The sequence below is a fragment of the Myxine glutinosa genome, chromosome 3 (assembly GCF_964187855.1).
Source record: "Myxine glutinosa chromosome 3, kmMyxGlut1.1, whole genome shotgun sequence".
Classification (NCBI taxonomy): domain Eukaryota; kingdom Metazoa; phylum Chordata; class Myxini; order Myxiniformes; family Myxinidae; genus Myxine; species Myxine glutinosa.
The window spans coordinates 137,846,441-137,864,212 of record NC_136263.1 but is presented as its reverse complement, the minus strand read 5'-3'; the positions used below and the strand labels follow the sequence as shown (position 1 = coordinate 137,864,212).

The following is a 17,772-nucleotide window of genomic DNA, read 5'->3' as shown; positions in this document are numbered from 1 at the left end:
TGAGAAATGGAGAAGGTGAAAGGATTTTGGAGTTTGCTGATGGAGCTGATTTGTTGATTTGTAATACTCAGTTCCAGAAAGGGGATAATAAGCTTGTTACATACACATCAGGTGGGTCGACGACAACCGTTGACTACCTGCTGGTGCGTAGGTGAGATAGGGGGCACCTCTGGGACACAAAGGTGATCCCGGGGGAGGAGGCTGTTTCACAGCACCACTTGGTTGTCTGCGACATAAGGGTGAAAGGTGCAAGGAGAGCTCGGCGGGTGAAGTACCAACCGAGAATGAAGGTGTGGAGGTTGAAAGAGGTGACAGTAAGGGAGGCATTAAAAGAGAGGCTGAGTAGGGTAGAGGATGATGTGGTTGAGCTTGAAAGTGGTTGGATGTCAATGAAAGCTAGTCTGTTGGGAGCCGTTGGTGAGGTATGTGCATGGACAAAAGGACCACCGAGGCACTCGGAAACATGGTGGTGGGATGATGAAGTTGGAAAGAGGATTGACGAGAAGAGGAAGAAGTTCAAGGAGTGGCAGAAGGCGAAGGGTACGGGAGCAGAAACAGCAGAGCATGAAAGTTATAAGGCAGCCAAGAAGGCTGCAAAGAAAGAGGTAGCAAAGGCGCAGGAGGCATGTAGGAAAATGTTCGGAGAACGCTTGGATTCGGAAGAGAGTCAGAGAGCGGTATTCAGGATTGCAAAGCAGATAGCGAAAGAGAGGTGTGATGTGATGGGGGTGAGTTGCTTGAAGGATGAAGTGGGACAAATCGTTGTGGACCCAGATGGAATTAAAGGAAGATGGAAAAGATATATGGAAATGCTGTTGAATACAGAGAATGAATGGGATGGCAACATAGAGAGTAACCCAGTTTTAGGATCGGCAGAGAAGATAACTGAGAAGGAAGTTGAGGAAGCGATAAAAGCAATGAAGAGTAGAAAAGCGGGAGGGCCGACGGGAGTTGTGGGAGATATGTTGAAGGCAGCAGGAAGTTTGGGTGTGAAGAGAATGACAGAGATCTGTAATCTGGCGGTGAAAGAAGGCCGCATTCCAGTGGATTGGGAACTGAGTACCCTCGTCCCTTTATACAAGGGGAAAGGTGACCCTCTAGAGTGTGGCTCGTACCGAGCGATAAAGTTATTGGAGCATGGAATGAAGGTATTGGAAAGGGTGTTGGAGAGGAGGATAAGGAAGAAAGTGAAGATCGACGAAATGCAGTTTGGATTTATGCCAGGAAGAGGAACGACAGACGTGCTTTTTATTGTGAGGCAGTTGCAGGAGAAGTACATGGAGAAGAGGAAGAAGTTGTTTCTTGGGTTTGTTGATCTGGAGAAAGCATTCGATAGGGTTCCACACAAAGTATTGACATGGGCAATGAGGAAGTTAGGAGTGGAGGAATGGTTGATCAGAGTAGTGATGGCAATGTACAAAAGAGCACGCACAGCTGTAAGGACAAAGGAGAGGAACAGTGGTGAGTTTGAGGTGAAGGTGGGAGTGCATCAGGGGTCGGTACTAAGTCCACTACTATTTGTAGCTGTGATGGAGGTGCTGGCTCAGAACATGAAGGAGCGTTTACCGTGGGAGTTGTTGTATGCAGATGATCTGGTGTTGATTGCGGAAAGTATGGATGGACTGAAGGAAAAGATGAACAAGTGGAAGGAATGTATGGAGACAAAAGGTCTGAAGGGGAATATCGGAAAGACGAAGGTGATGGCAAGTGGTAAAGCATGTGGTGAGGTGGAAAGAACTGGGAAGTGGCCCTGTGCTGTGTGCAGGAAGGGTGTCGGAGTGAACTCCATTCAATGTACAATGTGCGCTGAGTGGGTTCATCAAAAATGTAGTGGTCTGAGAGGGTCATTAACCAGTGTGGCAGCTACATTCAAATGTAAGGTGTGCACAGAGGGAGCTGCAGATGGAGGAAATGTTGAGTTGGATCTTGGAGACGGCGTGAAGCTGGAAGGTGTGAAAACATTTTGCTACCTCGGAGACATGCTGAATGGAGAAGGTGGATCAGACTCGGCAACGGTTGCTCGAGTGAGATGTGCATGGAAGAAGTTTCGGGAATTGAGTGGCGTGCTGATGATGAGGGGAGTGTCGTTGAAGCTGAAGGGAAAGGTGTATGCTGCATGTGTGAGAAGTGTTATGATTTATGGGAGCGAGACATGGGTAATGAACGTAGAGCAGCAACGAAGGTTGGAAAGGGTGGAAATGCGAATGGTTCGATGGATGTGTGGAGTATCGTTGAGAGAGAGGAAGACAAATGATGAATTGCGAAAAATGATGGGAATAGAGCCTGTGATTGATGTTGTGAAGAGGAACAGGTTGAGATGGTTTGGTCATGTGTTGAGGAAGGATGAAAGTGACTGGTTGAGAAGAGTGATGGAAATGAATGTAGAAGGAAGTAGAGGACGGGGAAGACCGAGAAAGACTTGGCCAAAGATGGTGGAAGAAGAAATGCGGGCAACGGGGTTAACAAGGAGAGATGTAGAAAATAGGGCAAGATGGAGAAGATTGTCATGGGGACCTCAAGGCTAACCCCCGCTCTAGCAGGGAAAATGGCCTTAAAATGCATGTCGTCGTTGTTGTTTTTGTTGGTGTGTGTGTGTGTGTGTGTGTGTGTGTGTGTGTGTGTGTGTGTGTGTGTGTGTGTGTATGTGTGTGTGTGTGCATACCAAAAATGGTTCTCATGGACAGACTGACTATCGGTGGATAATTTTAATTTTATAGCCATCAATTCGACTTGTAATGAACTTCATTTTACAAATGATACAGCAGTGAAGGTGTGAACAACTTAACATACTTAAATACAGTGAATGTCAGTATCAGGATTAGTGTTCGTGGAACAATGGGGTGGAGGTTGGGAGAGGAGGCAACAGGAGATTCAACATTCCTCCGATTGAACATTTGTTACTACTTGGTGCAGTGATCAACGGTACACGACAGATTAATTGTGCTTAGATTACATATTAGTCAAACAAAGGTGTTTTTCTTATTCTACCTTTTAAAATGGGATTTAAAAGCTATTGAGTAAAATGACATCTGCTCTTTTCTTTCAAACAAATGCAGAACTGTACTTGCTTGGCCTAAGCTTTACTATATTTTTGAAATACTGACTCAGAATAAGGGAAGAGCTTGGACAAACAGGTAAATACATAAGAAAACATCAGTGTACATTTGCACGAATTACAAGGACATTAGTTTGAACCAGGAATCTCAGCATTGAGAGCTGTAGTCAAATGACGATGTCAATCAGGCTAAAATGCTAAAATTAATCCCATGATGCTGAAATGATTACTCCAATAGTGTGGTATTGAGCCAGTCACTAGAATTTTCAAAAATAAAATTCAGTCTGAAGAAACGCTGACATATTCTACGCTTAGGGTATACACATACTTGTAAAGGTAGGAAACAGTCATTTTAAAGTTTGAAGGACAGCAATATTTTTTGAGATAGCAAAATCGAGATATTAATGAATAATGATAGTTGGAATTTCATTCTGAAATTATTTGATTTTGTTTTTACCATTTTTATACAAAATTCGTGACATGAGCCCCTGGTAGAAATCCCACGATCAATTGAGAAGCATCCTTTGCAAGGTTATTGGGCTATGGTCACAGTCAAAACCTAAAGATACCATAAGATGGCCCATGTAAAGTTGTGAAACAGAAAGGCATTTCTTCACTCAACTTTGATAGTGTCACGACGGCAAGATTAAGGCAACAAGAGCTAGAGTGAAAGTCTCTTTCGAAATATTGAGCTAAATGCTCGATGCACGAGGGAGTAAAGAGGATTTGAAAGTTCCCTTCAAGCATATATACTATGAGAGCAATATCTGAGATTCCACTCAATGGATGAGGAGGAACACAATGTAATGCAATTTTGATGTCATATGATAAACCATATCTGGTTTTGGTTTATTCTCAAGAAATTGGTTGTTCTTGCCGTTTTATAATATTGGTATTCTTTTCTGATGATATTAAATTTGGGGGGGGGGGGGACGGGGGGAGGGTGTTGGGAAGTTCGTTAAAATCCTACAGGCCCCTTGCTAACAACGGAATTGGGTATCCAGATGAAGCTTCAACACATACTTCATGTGGATGTGAGGGTGGTAAAGCGAGAGGGGGTAAAGACAGGGTTTGTAATGGTACGTGCAAGGACATGCCAACTCATGATGCGTATGTAGTCATAGTCAACTCACGAGTACACGTACAGTACACTAGTTTGACGTTAATACAGCATTTGAGACAAATTTATCCACGATAATATTTTTGCTTTCAGGGTAGGCATTTAATCTTAAAGACTGCTCCTCTTAATTTAACTCTAATTTCATTAATATTGTTGAATTAAAAAAAGGAGTGGATTATAAACACCTTGCTGTGAATAAGCTTCCCCGCAATTACCATGTTATACTTGTTCTACTATCAAACCCACACTGCAAGTAAACCTCCATGTGATCTCCAGCTTTTGTGGAAAATGATAAACTCGCACAGTATTTGTCTGCCCGACATAAACTCGGTCTTTATCCCAACATAAAAACATTGATCAACAAGAAAGAGCAATCAGAGATTGCAGACCCTCGCCAGGATGTGTTTTCAGTGGTTTTTACGGCTTTTGTGTTAAAACAAATATGGCGACCGAACCACGTGACCGATGACGTCATCATTAAAGATATTTCCCCCAACAATTTATGCCTACATGACGCTCAAGAAATTCCATCTTGATCGGATGAAGTTTTATACTTGTCGAATTATGACATCATAATGAAGGCACCTATGACATCATCAATAACATATTTTATTCCCCATGGAGAGTTCTTTACAATGAGCCACGTCTCAATTTTTTCTATTCAGCGCTTTCGGAGATATAGAGATGCAAAGTTTTTTGGTTTTTCCAAGATGGCGGCCGAACCACGTGACCGATGACGTCATCATTATTTTTTTTTCCCCCAACAATTTGTGCCTACATGACGCTCAAGAAATTTCATCTTGATCGGATGAAGTTTTGTTCTTGTCGAATTATGACATCATAATGGAGGCGCCTATGACATCATTATTAACATATTTTATTCCCCATGGAGAGTTCTTTACAATGAGCCATGTCTCAATTTTTAATATTCAGCACTTTCTGAGATATATATAGGTGCAAAGTTTTTCGTTTTTTCCAAGATGGCGGCCAAACCACGTGACCTATGACGTCATAATTATCATTAAAAAATTATACAGGTGGAGTTGCACCTATGGTGAAAATCCTGTGAATCGAACCAACGGTTGCAGAGAAAATCATATTTATTCTGTGCGGACAAACAGACAGACAGACAGACAGACAGACAGACAAACAAACAAACGGACTCAAATGCAATACCCTCTCCTCTGGCGAGGGTAACTAGAACAGCACTCAGTGGAGCGCATACCTCCACCAGGCTGAACAGTTTATATTTTGTATCCCACTGATAGGCCGGATCTGGATTCGGACATGAACCAAAATCTAATCGGCTTGTTCTTGTCACCTAACCAACTCGTCCACCAAGTTTAGTCATAACTTGTGCATAACTTTTTTAAATATCATGTTATATATCACTTTTTTCCCGATCTCTCAATAGTGAAGAATCATGTTAAAATTATACAATTCTCGTATGCAAATCCTTCACCAAAATCGAATAGATTCTTCCCTGTCACACACCTAACCTGTCCACCAAGTTTCATTCAAATCCATCCATACATTTTTTTTAGATATCCCGCTATGTATCGTTTTTGGCCTTATGTCCCAATGGTGAAGAATCACTTTTTAAAAAAATTAAATAATTATCATATCCAAATCCATATTTAGATCTTCACTAAATTCGAATCGAATCATCCTTGTCAGACACCCAAATAGTTCACAAAGTTTCGTCCAAATCCGTCCACAACTTTTTGAGATATCCTACTATGTATCGTTTTTGGCCTTATCTCCCAATGGTGAAGAATCATTTTAAAAAAATTAAATAATTATCATATCCAAATCCATATTTAGATCTTCACTAAATTCGAATCGAATCATCCTTGTCAGACACCCAACTAGTTCACCAAGTTTCGTCCAAATCCGTCCACAACTTTTTGAGATATCCTGCTATATATCGTTTTTGGCCCTATCTCCCAATGATGAAAAATCACTTTAAAAATTGTAGTAGCTGGATCCGAATCCGGATCTTCACCAAAATCTAATCATTTCGTCCTTGTCACATACGCTACACCTCTGCCAAATTGTCCGAATCCATCCACAACTTTTTCAGATATTTTGTTCACAAACGGACAGACAAACAGACAGACAGAGAGGGGTGAAATCATAACCTCCATCTACCTTTGGTGGTGGAGGTAAAAATAGATTTAAGCTAACCATTAACAATAATTAATAAATAATTAACCTGAGCAATGTGAAAAAATTCCAAATCAATAAAGCAGATAAGACAACAACATATGTAGCTGGGTTAAAGTTTAGAACTGTATTTGAATTGATAACATAATTTTTAAAAATTCCACTGTTGTGCAAGATTTTTCTTAAAGGTTAGAGTTCATGTTCACTTCACGCCCACGAACCTTTGCTTTATCGTTTGGCTTGGAGACCTTTAATCTGCAAACACACAAATATAATGCCGAATGTGTGAAAAGAAGTATGTGGAAAAGGTTATGATAATTCCCCGTTGCACGCGTCATGTGGGCGACTTGTAGAAAAGCAGTGTGAAAGGTTAATTAAATAATCTTGCTGGTGAGCTCAGTCTTGCTTTGTAGTACTTGCAAACAAAACATTTTCAACAGCTTTCTGATTTCCATGCACAACTATTAATAATGCTTACATTTATGTATGACTAGGTTTCCAATGCGATGCCTTACAAATAGGACAGGCTGGTCAAATTACTATCTAAACAACTACGTGTTTGCGAAGCTTCTTCTTAATTGTACCATCGACTCCATCACTGTTTTAGCATGAAAAACATACACAAAAATACAATTCATTCAAATACTTTCAATTAACAAAGACCAATTAAAGCAGATGGCAATTTAAAAAAAAAAAAAGAAGAGGTGAAAACGGGTGTTTTTATCGTCAACTAGTGGATTTATCCGTCAAGGACAGGTGATAGAATGGAATAGTGTTCGATATGACAGGAGTGCAAGAAAAAGAAAAAAAAAAGAACAATCCTGTGATGAAAGGAATAAATGGAGACAACAACAATAACACAATGGTTTGGCTTGAAGCACCATCCATGGAAGGGAATGTCGTGTCGTCATCCGGCATACCGAATGCTTGGAGAAATGTCTAATTCCGTTTGGCCCAGGCGAAAAAAGGAGCTGGACATCAGTTTTGATTTGTGGGGGAAGAATCATAATGTGAGCAGAATTGTAATATGGTTAATTTTGCCAATGCGCAAAGCGGTGAGAGAGAGAGAGAGAGAGTGAGAGAGAGAGAGAGAGAGAGCGAGGGAGAGAGAGCGAGGGAGAGAGAGAGCGAGGGAGAGAGAGAGCAAGGGAGAGAGAGCGAGGGAGAGAGAGCGAGGGAGAGAGAGCGAGGGAGAGAGAGCGAGGGAGAGAGAGCGAGGGAGAGAGAGTGAGGGAGAGAGAGATAGTCAGAGAGAGCTAGTGAGAGAGAGCTAGGGAGAGAGAGCGAGGGAGAGAGAGCGAGGGAGAGAGAGCGAGGGAGAGAGAGCGAGAGAGAATGAGAAGGAGAGAGAGAGAGGGAGAGAGAGGGAGGGAGAGAGAGAGCGAGGGAGAGAGAGCGAGGGAGAGAGAGCGAGGGAGAGAGAGCGAGGGAGAGAGAGGGAGAGAGAGGGAGAGAAAGGGAGAGAGAGAGAGAGAGAGAGACAGAGAGAGAGAGAGACAGAGGAGATCAGACAGATGGACCCAGTCCTTATTTAAAAAAAGTATATGTATGTCTGTATGTATAGGGGTTAGGTTAGGGGATCATAAATCAACTGAATTATTCCAATGATATTAGGTATCCCAAAAAGAAAAAGCATATTACAAAAACAATAAAGGTTTTGAAATCACTTCTGTGTGTTTGTGCATGTGCGTGTGTCCGGGCCGTAACATTTTTTTCATTTGCACTTTCGTCATCAAATTTTCACCAAAGCTTTATTATGAGAATACGGAGAAGGCAAATAAATAATTTGGTCAAAAGGTCAAAAGGCCAAAGGTCACCATCACATAAAATCATAAATTTTCATCCAATTGGCCTGAAATTGAAATTTATCATTTGAGTTTTGTCATCACATATTCACCAAAGCTGAATTATGAGAATATGCAGAAGGCAAATTAATAATTTGGTGGCCAAAAGGTCAAAGGTCAGCATCACATAAAATCGTCAATTTTCATCTGACCGACCTGAAATTTTAAGAATGTGCATATTGGGTCACTGAATTGGTTCACGATTCAATAGCTACAAGCATTTTTTTTTTCTTAGATCAAAAGGTCAAAGGTCATGGTTGCGTAAAATCAACAATTTTCACCTGAATGAAAGGATTTGCATATCAGGTCACTGAGTTGGTTCACTAATGAAAAGGTAGGAGTCGATTGTTTTTTTTTTTTTAGATCAATAGCTCAAAGGTCAAGGTTGCATAAAATGGAAAATTTTCGTCCAATTGACCTGAAATTTTAAGAATTTGCATATTGGGTCACAGAATTGGTTCACCAATCAAAAGCAAGAAGCTGATGTTTTTTTTTTAGATCTAAAGCTCAAAGGTTGCATAAAATCATCAATTTTCATTTTGTATTTTTTTTTTTTACATACGCCACTGAAGGTGGATGGAGGTTATGTTTTCACCCCTGTCTGTCTGTCTGTCTGTGAACAATATATCTCAAAAAGTTATGGACGGATTTGGACGAAACTTGGTGGACCGGTTATGTGTGTGACAAGGAAGAATAGATTCAATTTTGGTGAAGATCCGGATCCAGATCCAGCGAGTAGAATTTTTTAAAGTGATTCTTCACCATTGAGTGATATGGGCAAAAATGATATACAGCAGGATATCTTTAAATATCTATTCGATTCGATTTACCTATTCCAACCTATTCGATTTTAAAAAGTTAAGGACATGTTTTGACTAAACTTGGTGGACGAGTTGGTTAGGTGACAAGAACAAGCCAATTAGATTTTGGTTCAGGTCCGAATCCAGATCCGGCCTATCAGTGGGATACAAATCATACAAAACAAAACATACAGATACAAAACAAACTGTTCAGCCTGGCGGAGGTATGCGCTCTACTGAGTGTCGTTTTAGTTTAAACTGTTTTCGTTATATCAAGCATATGGAAAAGGAATACATCTGAATACAAACAAAAGCGGCCGGCTTTGCATTTGCAGATGCTTCCTAGTTTTATTTTTAACCTCGATGTTACGTTTCATGGGGACAGTTTCGGATTCATTTAATAAATCTCACTCCCTTCCATACTTGAAAGGTGACCCATCGTCCATTGTCAAACTGCTGATCAGTATAATTAAAAACATAATTGGAATGATAACAATGTGGTAGATCGTGATATTTGGGTTTTGGATTAATGCTGGATTAAATAAATAAGTTGATTCAAAATACTAATTTGATAAGCAATTAAAACTACAATAAAATAGCTGAAAAAGAGGAAGAAAAAGAAGAAGATTCGATTCCTCTGCATCAAAATATTTTTCCCAATGTCCCTGATAATAATTAACGAAAACAAAGACCACACATTTAACCATTAACTACCACAATAAAAGGTGACTATTACACATATTTTGTTTTCCATAGAAGTTTGAAGCCAACAAACAGAGGAAAATCAATAAGCATTACATTTGTTTTCCAGTAAGCCATTACCTCGGCTGCAATGCATTTTCCACAAAATTGCTTTGGAAGGTACAATCACAAGACCTCCCGATTTAACCTTGTGTTGCTGCACTGCTTTTAGAACAGCTAAGTGGATCTGTAGATTTGCTCAAGATCACTTAAAGAAATAAGGTTGGTGGAAAATCTAAAGGGAGGTGGAGCGATGGTTGTGCAATGGAAATCAGAACACGGGCAAAGCTTACTCGCAAACTGGCTTCTCCACACCATGTCGGCAGCAGCACTGAGCGCCGCACCATTGGTGGGCCTTGGTGTTCCTTTCAGTTGATCGTGTTCCCCCTGCATGATGTCCAGCAGAGAGCTCTCTAATGCTTGCATGCTCAGAGGGTCAAAGGGTCGCCCACGTTCCTACGAGAAGACAGACATCAAAATTTCATTGCACAACGCCAGACAGGATAACAAGATTGCCCACCATTTCCCTTATAACAGGTGTGCAAATCATACCTGGTCGGTCAATGGACAAAGTTTTGCCAATCAGCTAAATTAGGCAAGAATAAAAATGTGCAAGTGGATGAAAGGGGAAAATGTAACCTGTATTATTTATAAACTTCATAGCTCATAATATAGGTTCACATAAAAGGAATACAAATGCAGGTGCGGTGCTGGCAGGATGGCCTCGGGGTACGCACACTCACTTATAAGCTGTCTAGCCTGGGATTGAATCCCGACCCAAGTATAAACTGTCACCCTTGTGTTTCACGGGCAGTGATTCGTCGATGTGTGTGCCCACCCCTTGGATGGAGGTAAAACTGCTTCCCATCTGCCAGAATTATTTAGTGGATGTTAAAGATCCCAAAGAACCCTGGTGTTGGGCTAGCGGCTAGGGTGCCGGCTTAGGATCCTAGGATCCTGGGTTCGAATCCCGGTCGATTGCTGAATTAACGCCAGGGGGGTTGACTCAGCCTGTCATCCTTCCGAGGTCGGCTAATTGAGTACCAGTTCACTGGTAATTCCCTGTTTGTCGTTAAAGGCGGCAAAAAGGGTTGGCGTCAGGAAGGGCATCCGGCCGTAAAACATTGCTTCAAAAAGGGGACCAAAAAACAACAACAACCACGGTGCCCGAAAAAGGCCAACCCCCGCTTGCGGGGAAAAATGGCCTCTAAAGGTGGTTTTCTTTTTTTTTTTAAGATCCCATGGTGTCTTTTGCAAAGAGTAGGTGAGCTATTGCCGGCACCCTGGCCAAGTTAAAATTTTCTGCCATAACCTACAGAGGGCATCACATCTGCAGCACAACCTATGATGCCTCAACCAATGACGCTATTCCGCAACCTTGTGCTGCATACAAAAGAAGAAGAAGAAGAAGAAGAGGATTAAGAGGAGATGCTTCAAGAAATTCCAACTTTTTGTTGAATAATGCAAATCCACTGCGATGGTACAATATTGGATCTTGTACTTCTGTAATGTGTTCTCAAATTAATGACCATGTAAGTAACGACGTGATTACTCCAGTCAAAGGGGGAATCTCATTTTAAAAAGGCTACTTGCTCATTTATCATGCTAACTTGTGCTCGGATGTTCCAAATGATGCAACGACATGAACACTGGTGAAAAAGAAAACCAAAACAGCTCGTTTCCAAATAAAATGCCATGAGAACAGGACTGTGCAACGCAGCAGGAGACGTCTGTCTGAGATTCATCAGAACGAGACACAAACATAGGGCCAATGGTTGGATTGCACGGTCGCCTAAACACTGCTATAAAACCATGAGTTTTGCACCATCCTGCTTTCGGCACGGCAAAGCCACGCGAGAAAAGAAAACAACCACAACACCATCAACAGCTTTTCCAAAACCAGGTAATGAGACGATACACCCTCACTTAATGGTGCATCACACCCATGGGCGTTTAAAAACGACGTTTAATGTTCATGGGACACGAACGGTTACGGACAATTTTGAAGCAATTTCTGTGGTGAAAGTCGACATTTTGAAAGAACGAATGGAATGAACCCTTTAGAAGCATAAATAACCAACATAAACCTTATCTTATCAAAATGCCCTTTGCAGCACAAAGCCAATTGGCCAACACAGATAGTCTCATGCAAGCCGGGATCCTGCTGCGAAGCATGTCACGTCCCGTGTCTGGGACTCGTCAGAAAAGGCAGAACTTCCATCTTTCCGCTTCCTCTGTGCTTTTCATGCTCACCATTTCAATAATTAAACAGCATCCCATCTGCTCTGCACTGCCACTCATTATTATACTCACCATTACAAGAAGAAGAGGAGGAAGTGAAAGAGGAAGAAGAAGAGGTAGAGGAAGAAGAAGAAGAGGAGGAGGTAGAGGGAAGAAGAAAAACACCTCCGCCAACCCATCAAAGCCTCTTTCCTCATTCATACAATAGTCATGTCATTTTATAGCAAAACCCAAGCGTTTATCATACGGACGTGTGTGCGCTCTGTTGTCTGGATAATCCAGTGAAAAGGTGGAGGCTTGTAAGAAAACTTGCATTCGGTTTAAAAAAAAAAACAATTATCGCGCACCCAGGGCAGGCATTTGCCGATGAGCAATGTCGACAAACGAGGGCAAAATTTACCGTAACGTACACTACGTGTAACGAGTGCTTAAAAATAACAACTTTGAATCGAGCATTTCACAAGAGCACAGCCATCCAAAGGACACATTCGGGTGAAAGTGGGAGTTTTTTTTTTGTTGTTGTACTTATTGGGGAAAGAAAAAATAAAAATAAAACACTTTCACGACATATTCGAGGGCAAACTTCAAGGCCAACATAGTGAAGGCCCGTGCAGCCTTTGCATGGATTTGCACATCTGCCGCCCTCGCACCCCCCACTGCAATTGTTTCATTAATTTTATAAACGAGGAGTCGTGGTTCAGCTGCAATTCAGCGGGAATATAACACGTGAGTTTTCGTTTGTTTGTGATGTAAAAGGAAGCAAACATTGGCAAGCCTTCAATTTTGTCCTTCAAAACACCAAGTCCTCAGGACGGGCGGTCGCACACTCGCCACAGGTGCATGCATCTGCTAAGGAGCCGTCGAGTTATTTCGTGCAACAACCGCAATGACTTGTCCGGTCCATGGGCGACGGTTCGTTTCCGCAGACGCATACACCTGCGTTGGAACACGGGTCTGACGGACGCAGAGATGAATTCTGCCGACGTCGGTGCCGACGTCGGTGCCGAAGCACCCTCCGCTCCCCTCCTCCTGCCCCCAAAGAACAACCTCTTCACATTCTCATTCATTAACTTCAAGTAACACAATGAACAACAGCTTCCCAAGGTGTGTTTGCAAAAGTGCAACAGTCGGGCCTCGAATGACGAATAGGTACGAGTTCAGCAGTAAAACACAGAATAAAGTCAAATATCATAAATATCATCACCGACAGTGATGACATCACCGACATCACCGACGACAACAACATGTTCCCCACAAGGAACGAGGAGGCCCATCATGGAGGAATACATCGATATCGTTAAAAGCCTGTGCTATTATTACCAACCTATGGTCGTTTGTCCATACTCTATCCTTTTAAATGCCGAAGGTCAAGCAAGGAAGCAGCACGTACCATTTCAAAAGTCTTCGGTACGACTTGGCCGGGGTTCGAACCACAGGCCTTCCAGACTCAGAGCGGACCCCATAACCGTTACGCATGCCAGAGTCTGATTAATTTCGTTTATTTTGAAAAAAAAAGACAAAATTATGGCTTTTAGAATGTGTTGCAGCCAATAATTGAAAACCCTGAAAATGTCACACATCCTTTGGGATAAGCGGACCAAGTTGAGAACTTGGGGATTTTTTTTTTTTTTTTTTAAGCGCAATGACGGAGCAAGTGTTACAAACGGAGCTTGAAATATCTTTAATGAGAATAAAACGGCTCCACACCCTCACATTAAAACGATTATTGAGCCGTGCTCAGCTGTTAGTGACAGGTCACATGACCACCACGAAAGTCACGTCGCCAATCTGCTTTTTAATCCTCGTCGCGCAATTTTGCAAACGCAACATCACTAACCCGAATAGAGCTTCCAGGGTGATCTGTGCATCGTGTGTGACGGGTGCAAATGGAGTAAAAATCGAGTTACAGTAATCTTGGACAGGGGAAATACATCAACGTGGACAATTACTGTACTCGATTTACCAAAACAAATGCACCCACCTGAAAACTGGTGCAATCAGTCATAAATGCCACAACCAAAATTGCTTCCTCCACCAAACGCTTCATTCCAAATCCCAGGAAAACGACTCGAAATTGAGCATTAAAAGATATATCGCCAACAATGAGCGCAACACCCCATGGTATGAAGTACACGTTTATAAAAATGCACGAGGGAATAGTGATGGATACGTCAGGCAGGAAAAAATACTTCCAAACATGCCCTGCCACGTCACGCCACGCCACATCGACCCTGATATGAGCGAATGGGAAAGCAGCGATGTTTGAGAGCCTGCCATGTGGCTTGCCTTCCAAACACTATCCTTTCATTAAAGGGGTGTATGTGTGTGTGTGTGTGTGTGTGTGTGTGTGTGTGTGTGTGTGTGTGTGTGTGTGTGTGTGTGTATGCAGACCTGTGTGTGTGCTTGTGTGTGTTTGCATGTGTAGATGCAGACATGTGTGTGCTTGTGTGTGTAGATGTAGCCGTGTGTATGTATTTGTGTGTGCACGTGCATATGTAGACATGTGCGTGTGTGTGTGTGTGTGTGTGTGTGTGTGTAGATGCAGACGCGTGTGTGTGTGTGTGTGTGTGTGTGTGTGTGTATGCAGACGTGTGTGTCTGTGTGTAGATGCTGACGTGTGTGTGTGTGTGCGTGTGTGTGTGTGTGTGTGTGTGTGTGTGTGTAGATGCAGACATGTGTGTGTGTGTGTGTGTGTGTGTGTAGATGGAGACGCGTGTGTGTGTGTGTAGATGCAGACGTTGTGTGTGTGTGTGTGTGTGTAAATGTAGAGGTGTGTGTGTGTTTGCATGTGTATGTGTACACTTGGTACATGCAAATATGTGTGTGCGCGCACTCTCTACCTCTCTGCTTCTCTCAGCGACGTGTCACAATACTGGAACACAAACCTTTAGCATCAACCTTAATTATCCACAACACTGCGATACCCATCACGAGGTTAAAACAAAGCCTATCGTTGTCGAACGGCTCGGAGAATGAACGACCAAAAAAAACAACCAAACACACACACACTTCAGACGATTAAGGAATATAAAAACCGGAATAACCATAAAGAGCAGGAGGGAGCAGAGGGCATCGCATCGTCGGTGAGAATCGCTGTTCATTCACCGTTGAGCAGGTTACCCAAGTGGGCGCGCGCACGTGACCTTCCCTGTAAAGCCTGTTTGGTTATTTATAGATCCCTGGGATCAGGGATGGGATAAACTTGCTTGCACAGTGTTGATAACCCCTCTTATTTTCCCTCGAGGCTCCACCACCTTCCTTTCACCCTCTAAAAAGGTCTTCCATGGACTTCGCCCCACCAACACCTACCTTGACCGTTGCACGACCGCCCTGCCCGGTCTACATCGACCTTTTAACTAATGAAATAAAAAAATGAATGAACCGCGTCCCTTCGAGGTGTCGTGTCGAGACCATTTCGAGGAGCACTCCGAGGGGTCACTGTACAAAGCGGGTTACCTGTACAGTGTATGCGCGCGATGCATCACCGGGACATTGACAATAAGGAGTCTTGGGAGCAGGTGAGTGCGTCGGGTGCGGGTGGGGAGCAGGAGGGGGATGTTAATGTGCCGGCGGAGGGAGCCGTGTCACCTTGAATGTGCACGCATTGCGACAAGGGCCGCCGAGCTGTGGCAAACACACGGCAGCAGCAGCCCGTAAAACCGGGAGCAGGCAAGACCATTGGTGGCGCTATTATCATAATAATAATGATAATAATAATATGGGACAAACGATTCTTTCTTTTGCAATAAAAAAACATCGAATTCAGGGCTTTATTTACTTCGTTTTCCGGGAAGCTGGAAGCGAGAGACCCTTTGCACGACCCCAAGCCCATGGACGTACCGGGAAGGCGAGCAAGCTGTTCGGGTCTCCCCTGTAGGCACTCTCGTCGAGCCAGGACTTCTGCGGCGCCATGGGTGAGCGGGCGTACTTGGGCGGCCCGATGGCGCTGTTGCCGGGGAAGTGCTGCTTCTTCAGGGGAGATATGGGGTTCATCGGGGTCGGTATGCCCAGGCCGGCGGCGCGGCGGGGATCTCCGCGGCTTTGCGCGGCTCCCCAGCCCGCGGAACCCCAGGGCTGCGGGTGGTGAGCGCCTCCCCAGGCGGACGGCTTGCTCGTCATGATGGGCTGGTGGTGGCCGTAGCCGACGTTCCGCTGCGGGAAAGGCGCTTGCAGGGGCACGGGGGAGCGTCGCTGCTGCGGATGGTGCTGCTGCTGGTGCGCCGGAACCGGAGGCGGCGGCGGAGGAGCGTGCTGATGGCCTTGGGTCGCCTGCGGCGGCAGCGAGATCTGCGGGGAGAAGCCGGGTCCGAACATGGGCCCGATGTTGGGCGGGAAGAGGACCGTGCCGTTGATGGACGACAGACCGGGGAAGATGCTCTCGTCCCCCGGAGCGCCGCTCACGCCGGTGGACCAAGCGCCGAAACCGGCCGACAAGGGCGGCTCCTGAAAGGCGGCGAGGCTGGGCAGCAGCGGGGACTCCATGGGTAGGGAGGAATTGCTGTTGCTGCTGCTGCTGCTGCTTCCGCTACAGCAGCCGGTCGCCACGGGGTCGCGACCGCCGCCGCCCGGCGCCGAGACGTTCGCGTTCGCCGCCGCCGCGGACGTGCTGCTGATGGCGCAGGAGATCGCTGCCAGGGTCGCTTCGGTGGAGGTCGCGTCGCTCGTCTCGACGACGCCCTGCTCGCTCCGCGGGGACAGCTGCTGCTGTAGTTGCTGAGATTGCGCGGCCGTCGATCTGTCCATCAAGAGCTCATCCTGCATGGCGTGCGGCGTCGGGCTGGGAAAAAACAAAGCGACGCCGGGCAATGGTGGATGAGGAGACGAGACGCGCTTGCTCTCTGAGGTTAGTGGAGAGGTGGATGAAGAGGAAGAAGATGATGAAGAGGAGGAGACGTACGTCGGGCTACGGCTGCGTGTCGACTGCAAGCCGAAGGAGAAATCCCCCATCTAGGGTGGCATCCGCAGGGAGGCGACCACCTCAGAAAGACAGATCGGACGGAGGAAGAAAGAAATAAAAGAAGGAAAAAAAGAAAGAATGGAAAAGAAGAAGAGTGCGTTTGCAGAGTGACGACGACTCGGGTTATTGCACGGCTAAAAGGTCTGTGTAAAAAGAGACGCTCCTCGGAAGATGTGATGCTCGTGCTGCGCAGGCGAGGAGGAAAAGCACGGACAGGGTGTCGGCGACAGCCGGAAGGCGGCTCTTTAAACGCGGAAAAGAGCCGGGAAGTATCGGATTGTTGTGCTGCGAGTGGTGCGATCGCGCTTCGCGACGCCGAACCTTCCGTGCGCGTTCTCGACAACCGCTTGTCTCGCCGCGCGCTCCGCCCGCGCGACGCTCAAGGGCAGGTGCCGTGACGGGGAGCGCGCGGCCCCGGACACCGGGCGCGGCGCGCGTGCCCCACGCGGAAGCGGCTCCGACCAATCGGCGCTCGCCGCCGCTCCCTCGGCTCCGCCCAAGCAGCGAGCCGTTTCCCGGCGGCCCCTGCGGTTGGCAGCGCGCTCGTCCAATGAGCAACCGACGTACGTTTCTTGTTTCCAGGCGCCCCGTCAGGAGAAAACCCATCCTCGCCCATCCTGAGGGCTCATCAGCATATACTGACGTCACAGGGACTTTTAACTGGCTGCGTGGCGCGCTTGGGGCTCGACTGGAATAAACCCGATAGTGTGTTTGGGACACCAGGGGCATGGACGTATGGAAAAAAAAAAAATCGAATAAGGACGTACTTCATGGTTCTGGTCGTGTTTGTGATTAAATGAAGATATGTAGCGAAGGGCACTGAATGTCGGCCTCGTACGTGCATTTTG

The 17,772-nt window shown here is 45.0% G+C and overlaps 1 protein-coding gene across 5 annotated transcripts in view; it reads right to left on the bottom strand.

Moving 5' to 3' along the window:
- Positions 1-17,454, bottom strand: part of CPEB3 (cytoplasmic polyadenylation element binding protein 3) — a 231,018-nt gene extending 213,564 nt beyond the window's left edge. For 2 of the 5 annotated variants that reach the window (XM_068110056.2, XM_078774597.1), the window contains exons 1-2: positions 17,246-17,454; positions 10,020-10,182 (exon numbers count right to left, since the gene is read on the bottom strand). In XM_068110056.2, coding sequence (XP_067966157.1) covers positions 10,020-10,152 — 133 coding nt within the window. In that variant the 5' untranslated portion in view covers positions 10,153-10,182; positions 17,246-17,454. Of the gene's footprint in view, positions 1-10,019; positions 10,183-15,807 lie in introns of all 5 variants that reach the window. The other 3 variants (XM_068110050.2, XM_068110052.2, XM_068110051.2) reach the window with 2 other exon arrangements.
- Positions 17,455-17,772: the final 318 nt, after the last annotated feature.